This window comes from Gigantopelta aegis, chromosome 8 (assembly GCF_016097555.1).
Source record: "Gigantopelta aegis isolate Gae_Host chromosome 8, Gae_host_genome, whole genome shotgun sequence".
Lineage (NCBI taxonomy): Eukaryota > Metazoa > Mollusca > Gastropoda > Neomphalida > Peltospiridae > Gigantopelta > Gigantopelta aegis.
In genome coordinates this window covers 54605981-54622377 of record NC_054706.1, presented here as the reverse complement: position 1 = coordinate 54622377, position 16397 = coordinate 54605981, and the positions used below count along the sequence as shown (strand labels likewise).

The 16397-nt window shown below is 36.2% G+C and overlaps 1 protein-coding gene across 1 annotated transcript in view; it reads right to left on the bottom strand.

Annotated features, from left to right (window-relative positions):
* Window positions 1–1127: 1127 nt before the first annotated feature.
* LOC121378310 overlaps window positions 1128–16397 on the bottom strand; it is a 35801-nt gene continuing 20531 nt past the window's right edge. The window contains exons 6-10 of the mRNA XM_041506418.1: window positions 15792–15869; window positions 13265–13327; window positions 10959–11039; window positions 8839–8898; window positions 1128–1329 (exon numbers count right to left, since the gene is read on the bottom strand). Coding sequence (XP_041362352.1) covers window positions 1211–1329; window positions 8839–8898; window positions 10959–11039; window positions 13265–13327; window positions 15792–15869 — 401 coding nt within the window. The 3' untranslated portion in view covers window positions 1128–1210. The remainder of the gene's footprint in view (window positions 1330–8838; window positions 8899–10958; window positions 11040–13264; window positions 13328–15791; window positions 15870–16397) is intronic.

The window sequence follows — 16397 nt, the reverse complement described above, 5'->3', positions numbered from 1 at the left end:
ATTACTCCTGTTTTTGTACACAGATAGAGTATGTATCATCAACCTAGCAAGGCTTTTGCAGTATGACATTTGTACAAGATATGTGAAATCATTCTTTGTTAGGCACTAGCTACATTCTGTCGCATTAAAATGGCGTTTCTAAACTATATAATTTATAAATATACACATTTTGTATCGTTATCGTAACACAAAGCCTTATTTGTATACACTGTACTGAAACACACCACAGATTCAGTGCAAAAACAAAATATATATCTAAAAAATTAAATTACAGTTAAGTCTCGAGTCTCCCCTGGGTTGTCAAGCCACGATCAGAAGAGATCAGGCCCTTTCTAAGGGCCCTATGGGCAACCTAGGGAGACACCCTACAGCACCAAGATGGTCATAATAAAGAGCCACTTTCGGACTACTAAAAAGCAAAACCTATTGGCTCTCCTCACTTTTTCAATTAGAACGACCATCAAAATTATGCCAAATTTCCTCCATGTAAACGCGCACCTCTTCCTCTTTGACTTAATCCTATGGGACTTTTCAAAATTCCATAGCACCAATTATATCCCGCCTGTCACCAACATTGGACTGCTGGTGCTCCCTTGCACTTGTCAGTGCAGGCGTCCCTTCTAAACCTCCCCCAACTCTTTCCTGTTCTGGACAGAGGGAACCGGCCAAGGCCGGTCCCTGTGACCAGGATAGGCGTGTGCTACAACAGCTTGCTCTGAATGTGCACGTAAATCTCTTTCTCGTTCCTTTCTCGTACAGTTAGTCAGAAATACAGATCACCCGTTGGACTGGTAGTTGTATTTTTTAATGCATCCGTCAGAATTTTTACTCTCATTTGGCAATCGGGCAAGTACGTTCTGGGGGTGGGACATCGCCCAGTGGTAAAGCGTTTGCTTGATTCGCGGTCGGTCTAGGATCGATCCCCATCGGTGGCTCTATTGGGCTATTTCTCATTCCAGCCTATGCTTCACAACTGGTGTAACAAAGGCCATGGTATGTACTATCCTGTCTGTGGGATGGTGCATATAAAAGATTCCTTACTGCTAATCGAAAAGAGTAGCCCATGAAGTGGTGGTGGCGGGTTTCCTCTCTCAGTATCTGTGTGGTCCTTAACCATATAACGCTATATAACTGTAAATAAAATGTGTTGAGTGCATCGTTAAATATTTTTTTTTATAAAATTAAAAAGTACTTTCTACAACTCTGTTAACTAACAAAATAAACAAAATATCCACTCACGTGTAAGCACTTTTTTGCCAATATCTCTATATACCGTAATATCTTTATTAAAATAAAGATTGTTTTTCACCACAATTAAAATAGAGTTTTCTGAAACAGAAACATATACAGTAATTAATAGTTAGGGTTGTGATTAGAGGAAAGTTTGTTATAGAATAATGTGTACAACAGAACAAAATAGAAAAGAACTTTATTTATGCAATTTGCCATAAAAAAAACTTAGAGACAATTTTTTTTTATTATTCCCCTTTTATTTTCACCCATGTGATCAATTATTTTTCTGTTTATGAATAGAATAGATGTTTACTGACACCCAGCATGAAAAATACATTGGCTATTGTGTGTAAAACCCATGTTTATGAAGTTTAGCGTTTATGGTTCAAGATAAAAGTATTCAAATGCCACCACCATGATACACTATATTTAGCAAATATCATCTTCTACTGTTACTTTATATTACTGTATATATATATATGTGTGTGTGTGTGTGTGTGTGTGTGTGTATATATATATATATATATATATATATATATATATATATATCAGGGGTGGGGAAAAATAAAATTGTCAATCGGTCCCACTTGATGTCGTCATTACCGAAAGAGGGGGGGGGGGGGGGGCTGAAGAAAGGAATAATAAAAAAAAGAACATTTAAAAAACGATATTTGCCAAATATTTATTTTTTTAAATCATAGTGATATTTGTAGTTTTATCTTGAATCATGAACGCGAAACGATAAACATGATTTTTTTTTTTTTAATCACATATGATCAGTGAAAAAAACCCACAAATTGTATATATTTTACATAATAGAATAAATAATATAAAAAAGGAATAAAAGTTATGAATTAATAAAAGATGGCACCGTTGAAGTGTTTGACAGCCTGAGCTAGCACATGTTTAGACAAAGAGAGTAATAACGTCATCACTGATTGGATGAAATTTGACCTCTACTGGCTCTTGAGATAACAGTACATGTAGCTGTTCTGCTTACTCCCATTTGTTAAAAAAAAAAGGTGGAAATCTTTTGTTAATTTTAAAATCCTTTATAATTATTGGATACACTACATTGAACAGTCAACAAAAAATACATTTATAAATTATTTCATTTTATTTTATGCTATTTCAAGCAGTTTGTATTGCACAAAAGCCTCTTGCTTTGGACTAGGACACTCGACCCAACAGAGCTCCGTACATAGGTGTTGACAGGTGTTGATTGTAACCAGTTGCAAATTCTGGGTCCTTTGTTTTAATTGGAGTGTAATACCTTGATGGCTCTCTAAACCAAGAATGGTGCTATCGTTAACGTCTGTTTAATCTCTTGACCAGCTCAGTGACTTTGACAAATGGATCGCTTAGAGGCTAGTAGGTCCGACTTCAGTGACTGGCAATATACTTAGGCAGACTTTAAAATCACAAACATCTGAAACACCAGCCATATTGACCACTATTTATTTATTATTTTAAATCATGCACGAGATACCGATGTCTGGGCTGGCCGGTCCACTTGACCGACAGGAATTTGTTCCAATAATAGAAATGGACAGGTGCTTCAGACCGACAAGAATGACAAAAGTGGGACCGGCAAACGCACGTTTTTAAAAAATAATTTCGGTCTCAGGGATCAAGAATCGGTCCCAGACCAGGAAAAAAGGGCTTTTCCCCACCCCGATATATATATATATATATATATATATATATACACACACACACACACAGTCAAACTTTGATAACTCGATCTTGAAGGGGACAAGAAAATAGTTCGAGTTTCAGGGAGTTCAAGTTTTTGAAATTAATATATAAGAGTTCAAATTTGAAACTGCATTGCAGCTGGTTGATTTCGCTTAATATTGTAAGAAGTGTGCGCTTCGCTGCCTACCTCTGAATTACTATATCAGTCACTTCACCCCACGCCACCCCATCTCATCCCATCCCACCCCACCCCACGGCATCTTCGATGCTTGTGGTACATTCACTTTGCGTATATTGTAAATGTAAGTAAATAAATCGATAACCCAGATGAATTTGAAATATATGCTTGGGTATATAGCTACATATATTTATTGACAGAAAAAATAAAATAAAAAAGAAAGCATTTACATACATATATAAATAACAGGAAGTAACGTTGCCATATTTTACAGATGTCAAAACATGGCGGAACGTAACTAACAAATAAAACAATGAATGTCGAATAACACTAAGTACATTTGTTTTACACAAAATTATTTAATCTTCGAACGTCTACTTTCTTTCTCCAATTTGGCCATCCACCCCCATTTCTGAGCCCTAAGTGAAATTCAGATTGCTTGGATGACAAGAAAGCAGAACTTTTTTTAAACCGATCTGGCAAACCCCACGTTACCGGGTCCTTCCCCAGATTGCTCGATCTGTGGTGTATCAATTGTTAACATAAACAAATGACTAGTAATTGATGAATATTACCTGATACATAAATAGAAAGGGTAAAGTTTGACACGATTCACGCCTTTGAGAGTAAAATCAAACAGTACTAACAATTATTACAAATGCTCTTTGAAGTTAACCAGACGGAGTCTGTAATTATGTATTACGTAGCGAGGCTTTCCACCACGTACGAACACCGACAACCAAACACAGGATCATTTCGTTCCACTTAGTCGGCGATCTATTATTCTGTAATTATCACCTTAATCCTCGACAGCCCAAATCACCCAAGACAGGCGCGGTTCTCTTGATTGACATGATTGTTAAGACATTCGTCTTTAAAATACTACCGGAAACGACAGTTTGATCAATCCACATGCGTCGAGTTTTATAGGTGTATACTCTATTAACTCTTTATAGCGGGACCAAAGAATTAGGTCGAGAGATCGAGTTTATCGAGTTTCGAAGTTTGAGTCTTCAAAGGTCGTTATTACTACCGTATATCTTCGCCTATAAGTCGAATTTTTTTCACCCAAAAATTATTTTATAACTTGGGGGGTCGACTTATAAGAGGGTAAAAAAATTTCACCAAAAAATATTACTGTTTTGGGGATTATTTTACAAGTTTTATTGTTGAAGTATGCCATGTATTTATACTCAAATATGTTAATTTGACACATTTATTTTTTATAACCTTTTTTTTTTTGGCATTAGAACGGTTTTGGTTATGCGAAAAGGCGTACGATCTCACTCACATGCCAAGACAACAGTCCACTTAGTTAAATTAACAGTCATCACTAATAGTAAAAATGTAAACAATACTAACTACCTGTTGCCTGAGTTTATTTTGAAATCTGGTCACTGGCATTAATGGTTGTTCAAACAATGTTTTGGCGGTGATTAACTTCATGAATATTACTGAGCTTACCCTTAAAATAGACTGATCTCTGCAGTTCACTATCTAGAGCAATAGGGACACACATCATTTGGTACAAAAACCAGTGTACTTTCCAGAGTTATCCTCCTTACATGTATTAATATGGCGGCAAAACGTGATACTTTCAGTTTTATCGTAGTGATCTGTTGTCAGTGTTTATAAATAAAGTTGTTGTCTGTGCACAAAACCATCTGTACAGTACTATACAGTAACAGTCAAACAGCTTTCACTCTCTACTAAGGGAATATTTCGTTTTGATGCTATGTAATAATGATAGTTTGATTGGAATAGTCTGACTATAATGCGATGTACAAAACGTGAAAACCAAAGTTTGTAAAATAATTTTCTTTTGTTCAAATATTATTGTTCTCATGTGCTGAAAATAAGAAATGTTTCAATATTTATAAGTAGTTTTTCATGGGTCGACTTATAAACGGGTCAATAAAAAAATACGTTTTCAGGGCTTGAAATTAGGGACTCGACTTATAGCCGAGATCGACTTACAGGCGAAGATATACGGTAGTTTGTATAGCAACTCGGATGGGGCCATCCCTTCAGAACGAGAGATCGAAGTTTTCGAGAGATCGAAGGTGGAGTTAACGAAGTTTGACTATATGTATATATATATATATATATATATATATATATGAAGAGTTCAGACACAAAACACGATATAAACTTTTTTTCTTTTTTTTTTTAGTTAAAGCCATTATTGTATGTTCAAATCAGTGGTACATCTACAAATGATACATAATTTTCAAATTAGTTTTGGGGATAATTATTGCATTTTGGGATTTGGCGAACTCTGCATCATGCAATATATATAAGAATTAAATTCTTTACTAAGTCTATCTATATACTGTAATATTATATGCAAAGCCTTGTTAAAAGTTACCGATCCTTCTGACTATTTCTCCACTTTTAATCTGCACTGCCAATGCTAAGTCAGTTTGCAAACAACATTACTGAATATAGCAGAGTGCACTGCAGCAATTATAACAAAACATTTTCCTTCCTTGAGGTAAGTCAGTTTGCAAACAACATTACTGAATATAGCAGAGTGCACTGCAGCAATTATAACAAAACATTTTCCTTCCTTGAGGTAAGTCAGTTTGCAAACAACATTACTGAATATAGCAGAGTGCACTGCAGCAATTATAACAAAACATTTTCCTTCCTTGAGGTAAGTCAGTTTGCAAACAACATTACTGAATATAGCAGAGTGCACTGCAGCAATTATAACAAAACATTTTCCTTCCTTGAGGTAAGTCAGTTTGCAAACAACATTACTGAATATAGCAGAGTGCACTGCAGCAATTATAACAAAACATTTTCCTTCCTTGAGGTAAGTCAGTTTGCAAACAACATTACTGAATATAGCAGAGTGCACTGCAGCAATTATAACAAAACATTTTCCTTCCTTGAGGTAAGTCAGTTTGCAAACAACATTACTGAATATAGCAGAGTGCACTGCAGCAATTATAACAAAACATTTTCCTTCCTTGAGGTAAGTCAGTTTGCAAACAACATTACTGAATATAGCAGAGTGCACTGCAGCAATTATAACAAAACATTTTCTTTCCTTGAGGGGACAAAATGTTTTGTTCGTCTGAAGTAATGTACAGGGGACAAAATGTTTTGTTCGTCTGAAGTAATGTACAGGGGACAAAATGTTTTGTTCGTCTGAAGTAATGTACAATGTCCAAATTAATCAATGTTTTCTATATAATCCTACTGTTGAAGACTCGTATACAAAAAGAATTACATTTTTTCCAAAAAATCCCACGAAATACTTATATCTTAAAATATACATAACAGCATTAAGTTTCTTGAATAACATGTAAACATCACAGAGGTTTCTGAAATCAGAACACACAATTAATATATTCTAACAATATGGCGACCCAGGCTCGTAAACAGCCAAAATTAAACAGGGGCCACAATTCTGGGCACAGTTAATATACTCTTTAAAAGAAGAAACGCAAAACCACATTGTCGTAACATTTGGAGAATTGATTTAATTATTGAATGGTGAGTCCGATAATTACCAAATGTTGCAGGATTGTTCACAATTCACTCTAGTCCATTGTGAGTAAGTGGTAGGAAACACCACCAAGGTCAAGGTCATCTGGAGTCAATACCGGGTGTGGCCTCCGCGTGTGTTGACAACTGCCTGGCACCGCCTGCCCATTGAAGCAACCAGAGTACGGATGACGTCCCGGGGGATGGTGGCCCACTCAGCCTGCAAGGCTGCTGCCAGCTCGGGCAGGGTCTGGGGCTGTGGTTGTCGCTGTCGGAGGCATCGGTCCAACTCGTCCCATAGATGCTCAATTGGGTTCAAATCCGGTGATATCGATGGCCAAGGAAGGACATTAATGTTGTTGTTCTGTAGGAAAGCCGTTGTGAGACGTGCTGTGTGAGGCCTGGCGTTGTCATGTTGGAACACTGCGTTGGCGTTGGCCATAACTGGAACGATGTGTGGCCGGAGGATCTGGTCAATGTAGCCCTGTGCATTCAGGTTGCCCTGCACGTGGACCAGGTCAGTTCTGCCAGTGTGTGAGATGGCTGCCCACACCATGACACTACCCCCGCCGAATCTGTCCACTTCCTGCACGCAGTTTGCCGCATAACGTTCACCACGACGCCTATACACGCGACATCTTCCATCATGACGTCGGAGCAGAAATCGGGACTCGTCACTGAACCACACCTGTCTCCATCGCAGTTGAGGCCATTGTCGATGAATCTGGCACCACTGCAGTCGGAGTCGACGGTGTTGTGGTGTTAAGATGACACCTCGAACTGGACGTCTGGCACGAATTCCTACCTCACGTAGGCGGTTCCGTACGGTCTGGTCGGATATCCTGCGCAAACCTGGTATTTGCTGCGGCTGTGGAGGTGGCAGTAGTCAATCGTTCCCGAAGGTGGCGTACCCGGATGTAGCGGTCCTGCCCGGGGGTAGTGACCCGTGGTCGACCGGATCTAGGGAGGTCACGTGTTGATCCATGTTGCTGGTAACGGTCCCACAGTCTGGAGATGGTGCTTGGGGACACATGGAATGCTCTGGCAACGGCCGTTCTGGATTCGCCTGCGTCTAGTCGGCCGATGGCATTGTTTCTCTGCGGTTCACTGAGACGTGGCATGTCCTGGATTGTCAACTGTCGGCCAGATACAGAGGCCAGGCAAGCGAACACCCTGCACTTTTATACTGTCGGTGTTCATGTTGCACGTGCAGACAACGCACGTGCAGTGGTGACATGGTTTGCACGTGGCTGCGTTTTTGCGAATATTCACATTTTGGAACTTTATTGTACAGTAGCTGCGTTTTATCGAATGTAACCGTGGGAATGTGTTTGGGACATGCAATGACCTTATATTCACAAAGCATGAACCGGTAGGAAACATAAAATCGGAGTTATAACCCATTTGTTGAAGAGTATATAAGACCTTTTGAAGGCACATTTCCACTAGAAAGAGCACTTTTTTCATTGTTCCCAAGGTCTACCACACCCAACCTGCTATGCATGGCTCTGCATTCCCAATAAAGCTTTACAGATTTTCGTATTCATGAACACTAATAAATACATGTACATCTAAAACAAACTGACAAAATATATCAGATCCAGCAATCTAATGTAAAGATACGGAAAATTGCTAATATTACCCCTATACTCAAACAATAATGCATGCTTGTGGAATGGTTGTCTCAAAGTAGTTACATGTTTTCGGATTTTCGTCTGAACCACTAATATATAGATCTAAAAAAAAAACCTGCCAAAATTAATATATCAGATCCAGTAAACATACAAGGAATATTGCTTAGATTACCCATATATAGTTTCACACCTAATAAAAACATGCATTCTGTGAGTACTGCTAAAGCATTACCGGTACATATCGCCTACCGAACCTAAGCATTTTTGGTATCTCCCTATGCTCAAGAACCGTAACTCTGTGAAAAAAATGGGTAAATTGCCATAAAAGTCAAACTTTATCTGTAACAGTACATAATAAAGCCAAACACAGTTTCAGATCAGTATTTCGAGGCATTGTGAAAAACATATATCTGGGACAGACAGACAGATGGACAGACGGATGGACGGAGACAAAACCTATAGTCCCCCGACAGGCTGGGGAATATTAAAATATACATGTATCTGAAGAACTATATATTAAACACCTATCAGCACTAGAGTTTAACGGTTACGGCTAATTAAACCACACATGAAGAGCCTCCCTATTATAAAACAGTTTACCTTCTCTGCAACAAACAACACTCCCTGGTGGATCATTAAAATGTTCCTTGCATTTCAAACCTAAAATAAATAAAACAAATTTCCTTGTTTCACTAGTAATATACTTAACCGTGGTGAAAGGAAAAATAATGTTATACTTAAAGTTACAAATCAACATGGAATTTTGTGGTTATTAGTTTTGAAACTGTAGGTAAATGTGAAATATGCCTTAGATTATGAGAAAGAAACTATAGTATAAGCATGTCTTATTTATTAAAATAAACACTCGCACTGAGAAAACTGATATCCTATTGAAATTCATAAGTTAGTATTTCATATTTGAGGTGCCATGATGTCCACCCTAGACGCATATCCAGTGACATGTACATGCCCACCATTGGTTCTCTGCAGTTGCAACTTGCAATTTATTATGGTTTCAAAGGACGTGGCCATTTGTATAACTGACATAAACCTGAATGTAGACAGATGAAACAATATGTAATGATTTTGCAATTTCAACATAAATATTCTGAAACTAAACTTGGCTCTATAAGCATAATATTGACACCAATGGTGATCTAAGAAGTTTTGTTTTGTTTAACGACATCACTAGAGCACATTGATTAACCTTTAGACTACTGGATTAATTTTTAACAAAAAATGAGTGGGTACAAGTTTATAATTTTTACTCACATATATTCACTTAAATGTTTCATAAATACATGAAATAAAGTTCATATATGAATCGGTAAGTATTATTTTCATGTCTTTTTTTGTAATTTTTATTATTTTAGATCGGCTAATGGTGATTAAAATTAGGCTTTTTTTTAAACCCGAACTACGATTCATATTGCAATATTTGGTAATTTTCGTTGTTGGTAAAACGATCAAATTTATTATCAAATTAGCTGTTACAATCAGCTATCGATCTCTGAAAATTACCACGACGTGCCGCCATTGTTGTCAAGCGAAAATACTTGCCGAAAACCACTTTTTGAACTCAAAATTTCAAGGTATTTTCAATTGAAAAAATCAAAACAAAAACCACCATTTGAAAAAAAAACTTTTTTCTTTAATTATATTTCCGTTTCCGGTGAGTGTCGTGTGCAAAACGGCGGGAAATATGAATAGGGGAATGCACTGTATACACTGTACAGTATATCGACTGACGTGCAGTAGTCAGAAGGTTAATTAATCATTGGCTATTGGATGTCAAACATATGGTAGTTCTGACTTGTAGTCATCAGACGAAACCCGCTACATTTTTCCTAATGCAGCAAGGGATCTTTTATATGCACCATCCCACTGACAGGATAGGACATAACACGGCCTTTGATATACCAGTTGTGGTGCACTGGCTGGAACAAGAAATAGCACAATGGGCCCAATGACAGGGATCGATCCCAAACCACTCGGCTATGTCCCACCCCCCAATGGTGTCCTAATGATTGATTATAATAAAAAAGGTATGGGTTAAACTCTATCAATATGATGATAAATTATGAAATTCACAATTCACTGCCGCGGAATATGTTCACTATAATTATTCCTAGTTTACACGATGCACTGGATGTAAAAGATCTACTGGTAGTTGACTATTCTTAAGAATTGCCCGTTATTTCTTTTACGTTCATTGTGGGAATGAGCAAAAGTAAATATCTGTAAAATGTATGAATCGGTGAAGGCATTCTCACATAAGATTGCAGATGATTTTTTCTTCATACCCAGATGAATATAAAAGAAATAACAGACAATACTTAGAATTAAATTTAAAAGATACAGTGTACTTGCTAATAATAACACTAAAAATTCATATTTGATTTGGAATTACTTTTTTTTAAAAACAATAATGCTCAGTATGACAAGGTACCAATAAAAAGTGACGTCATTATTTATGTCATTCCCTGAAAATGTTATCTTTTACATTCATTAAGAAATGAACAAACTCACGTTGCAATGGCTGGACCAATGGGATGACGCTAAATTGTAATGAATGTAACAGAAATGTAATTATTGCTAAATAAAACATCTTTGATATAAAAAGTGATTTAAATATAGCTATAGTTAATAATATAAGAAGAAAATGCCCTATAATGAAAGTGTGCATAGCCTGTCTTTCTTCTTGACATTTAATACATTACCTTCAGAATCACTCCAATCAGTAAAGTTCGCCCATGGTTCATCATCAGAATAGTCTTCATCTTCAGTATCAAACATAGAATCTACAAAGAAAAACACACACAAATAATATATACAGTAGAATCTTGTTGGCTCGACCTCAGAAGGGTGGAACACACCGCAACGCTCAAACCAAAAACGAAGTCCCAAGTTTTTTGTTCAGTAAACCCTTATATTAACTGCTGATGGGTCGAACACGTCCAGGGTCGATTATAAGCCTTTGCTTGAACTAAATTATCAGTCCCGTCTGTTATTAATTATATTTCCCTCAAAATGGTGATCCGTTAAATATTAAATGGGAAACCACAGAAAAGGACAAACTATTGCTGCGCTTGCGCAGTTGGTTATTAAAACCTTCGGATTCATTATTTAGGCGGAACGAACTATCGATGAATCGGGGAATCACAACAATAGCCATGCAATCCTTTCTTTATGTCGTTTGTTAGGCGGCTATCGGTAATGATCTTTCAAGTACAGCTAGTGTTACGGTAACTGTGAGATGAACCGTGATACCAATCAAACAACTAGTGCACAAACGGGCCTCGGCATAAAGCGTGACTTTGAACACGTCTGCAAGACCAGTTTTAAATGAAACAATGGGCCAGTTAATCAGCTGTCATCACTTCCGCAACCACACATTTAATTAATACCGTCAAGGGCTTCTGCATCACACAATCGGTGTAATTTCTAATAAATTCTTTCACTCAGATATTTTGCTATATAACACACTGATGAAATTTTAAAGTTTGCAGTTACCAAAATAATATGTATCTAATTCAACTTTCTAACTGATGTTACCGAAATATCCGATGTTGATCGAATGGTTCGGTCAAACTACCTGATGGGACAAACACTTTCTCAAGCACCGATGGGGTTCGAGCCAACGGGATTCAACTATAGATATATATATATCTTATTCCATGAAGGGGAATGCTATATTAAATTTATGAAACGAGTTTGGGAATTATTTCATTCCCCGAGCGAGTTAGGGAGTAGAAACAATTCCCAAATGTGTTTCATAAATTTCATATGGCACTCCTGCGAATGTTATGTTAATTTATTTATTATTCACAAACTATGATTTCGAGCAAATGTTAAATATGATTGTAATTGCTTCATAATCGTCATTAACAACATTTAGTGATGTCAATTATAGTGACGTGGAATGATGTCAATTTCAGAAACTGCGACTGTCGCAAGCTTGCAGCTGCTATAACGACTTGTGACGTCAGAAGTGTGCCATAACAGTTTTCAAGGTATTAAATTATTATAACCCAGGAAATAAAGATAGCGTGGGGAAAATATGACATTTATGTAACCGTTTATTGTAGACCGTTTGGGCAATAAATAAATAAATAAATAAATATATATACAATGACACACACACACAAAGAGTAGAATATCATTGGCTAGAATGCTGAATGGTTGAACATACTGCTACACCTGAACCAAGCACAAAGTCTCGAACTATTGTTTAAGTTAACCCTTTAATTCTGCATTAAAGGGTAGAATAACACTTGGGTAGAATATTAGCTTTCTTTTGCAAAACAAAAAACTATGCTAGTCCCATCAGAAAAAGATCAGTGTAATAATAATATTTTGCTTGGATAAGTAACCTATTAAATTTTAACAGAGTACTAAATTTGTGTGTGTATACAGTGTAACATCTCAAAACTGGATCTTCTGTAAACAACCCCTGCAAATGCCCACGGCAATCGGCAATGCCATGGTGATTGCCGTTGAGTTTTTCATTCTCCACGGCACTTTTTTTGCTGTGGATTATATTAGAATTTTTTTTCCCACTGTTTGTTTTTTGCCTTGGGACATTTTCTTAATTGCAGGGGTTGGGTAAACTGGAATTCAATGTGCTCTAGAAGAGTTGTTAAAGTTAAAGTTTGTTTTGTCTAACGACACCACTAGAGCACATTGATTTATTAATCATCAGCTATTGACGTCAAACATATGGTCATTTTTGACACAGTCATAGAGGAAACCTGCTACATTTTTTCATTAGTAGCAAGGGATTTTTTATATGCACCATCCCACAGACAGGATAACACATACCACAGCCTTTGATATACCAGTTGTGGTGCAATGGCTGGAACGAGAAATAGTCCAATGGACTAGAAGAGTTGTTAAAAAAGCCAAACTTTTCAATACAATAAATAAAGGTTAAAATGGAAATTAATTTGAATGCACAAGATATTTGAAATAAAACGAAAGTAAACTACAGAAGAAGTGGAAGCCCTCCTGTTATAAAACCGTTTACCCGCTTCATCATCCGACTTCAGAACATCATGTCGTGGACGATCTTGGAAATGCTCATTACAATCTAAAATAAAACAGAATATAACTGTTATAGATGTTTGTTGGTCATCAAGTAAAAAGCTTGGACACTTTACTTCGCTCAACAGCATATTCGCTGAATAGCAGAATCGAAACAACCTACTTGCCCACCTGTGGTGTACAAATGTGTACGTCAAATCAGTATGTGTAAATCGCTGCAATAAGCTACTGTATATTATGTAATCAGTTTTGTATCTGATATTTAAATATGTTCCATGGGTCACTGATCTGAAATAAAAATCTATTATTATTATTATTATAGTTGATGACAGTCACTTTTTGCACCCTTGTTTTAGCTTCGTACACAATAAATAAAACATATCTAACGGTAATTTTTTGATGGGATATATTTAACAAAAGGTACTTTTTATTTCTTTCATCTTTTAAAATTCAAACTGAATATGTTTTCCGGAATTATGAAAAATAAAAACATACCGACAAGTAAACAGCATCATTTGCTAGTTATAGAATTTTGACAGGGGTCAAGGTTAGTCGACCAGTTTTTATTTTAATGTGACAAAGCATTGTAATAATACAGCTAATTTTGAATTTGAATGACATCAGTATTCCAGAGACGTCACTTTAGATCTCCTTACAATAACACTAAACACAACGTTTCCGTTTTCAGAATGCTGGAAAAATTCCAATGCAAAATTGCTATTGAATTTCTTTTGTTTGAACATTGTTAATGCACCTGGATGTGTTTGAAGAAAATCTTGTGATTAAAAAAGTGTACCTTTTACAATATGTGGATTTCATGTGAAATTATGGTAAGATACATGTATGCTACATGTATATTTATTGTGTACGAAGCCAAAACAAGGGTGCAAAAAGTTACTGTCGTCGACCTTAGAATGGATTTGTTTTACGTTCTCATTGTTGACTGTTTACATTAACTGATTGCAATATATTTTGTTGCACATATTGTAGCTGAAAAAATGTAGAATAATATTTCCGTAAAAGTTGTATTCATATTTTTTGTTGTTAGGCAAATGTAGTGCACAGGGCACTTTAAGTCACTACTTTTCTTAACTTTCTACATCCCTCTGGACTAAGGTGAACACAGTTTAGGATGTCGATGGTAGCATGGGTGATTCGAGGTACTTAATAATTAAGTATATTAGTATATTTTAAAACTGCTTTGTAATTTCATTATAATTATTAGTTGAAGAAACTTTTTAATTGTTACTTGAACCATAGTTTAATACATTTAAGTTGTAACAAGAATTTTGAGAGTACTGCTAAAAACAATATATACATGTCCCCTACTGGGTCCAAACAAAATTTAGTTTCGCCTAATTTCAAGAGCCATAAATCTGTGAAAAATGGGTAAATTGCCTTAATAGTCAAACTGATCTGTATAACAGTAAATAATAAAGCTATATATAAAATGTCAGCTCAATATATTGCGGCATCGTGAAATAAAAGTATATGAAAAACAACTTTTCTTACCTCCTAAATTCATGGATCATAAGCAGTGTTCAAGATTAACAGTATCCCGATATCCCGGGGATACCAGAATTTAATTTTGGATACCAGACTTCAAGAACCCAATATCCCACCGGAATACCATATAATACTAAATTCTCAGGTGGGATACCAGATTTTGAAACTGGGATACTGCCCCAAAATTTTAATCTGGAACACTGATCATAAGTATGTGAAAAATGTGTAAATTTGACATGAAAGCCAAACGTGATCTGTAACAGTGTATGATAAAACTATACAAAATATTTCAGCTTGGTACTTTAAGGTATTGTGAAAAAAGGTCCACAAAACTAGATGTGGGACAGATAGACAGACAGAAGGATAGACGAAACCTATAATATTCCCCTCCTATTGGACCAAGCAAGGGGACTAAAAGCTTGTATATTATGACAGCATACACAAAGTTCATGAATGGGACCATAGGCATATGGGCCTCCCATTTTTGTAGGGGGGGAGGGCAGGCTGGTTTTTGCCCAAATTAAACGAAAATCACCCAAATCTGAATAACATTTATTCACATTAGCATTTCTACCAAACTACTATATAGGGCTGCAACCGAATCACTACGCAGTTTTACATGGATTACAACTAATTTTGATGGTAGAATGATGGAAATACATGGTAAAAAGGTCTCAGGTTAGCATATTTTGCCAGAATATCTCTATCTTCTTTGCTCAAATTTGAGGTTTTGCTCCAGCACTAGAGGGGCAGTTGCCCCCACCCCCCCACCCCCCAGTCTCATTTCATGAATGGGAAAGAATAGATGTACTAGAAAGTTGAGAAAAACATATGAAATACAGAGCTGAAAGCAAATGTGAGTAATTTCACCCCACTATTTATAACGAATAAATGTAAATGTAACTGTAAATATTAAACTAAGGTGAATTAATAAACATGGCTTTAATTATAGAGGTACATATAACAGCATAAGACAAGAAAATTTTCTTGTTACAACAGACTACCTTTTCCAACTTCAGCTTTCGCCACCATACATTCGGCTTCCTTGTAAAAGCCTTCATCTTCCCTACCATAAGGAAAATCTAGAATAAACAATAAAATAGGTTTTCAATACTCTATGCATAATATACTGTTTTTTATACATCACATTATTGGACAGCAAATTTAAAACAGCCTTAAGGATTGTCTGTTATTTTTTTTACGTTCATCAGGATATGAACAACAAAAATCAGTAATTAAATTTGAATCATATTTGCTAATAATAACACTAAAACTTGTTACTTTATTCTGAATTATTTTTGGTCCAAAAACAATAATGCTCAATAAGACATCTTGCCTCTATAAAATTATGTTCCCTGACGACGTAACTTTTACGTTCGTTGAGAAATGAACAAAGTCCCATTGCTACATCTGGACTGTGGACCAATGGGATAACGTTATATTGTAATGAATGTAATGACAAATTAATTATATATATAAGTTATTGCATGAGGGGGAGTGCTGTATTAAATTTATGAAACAAGTTTGGGAATTATTTCATTCCCCGAGCGAGTTAGGGAGTAGAAACAATTCCCAAATGAGTTTCATAAATTTCATATGGCACTCCTGCG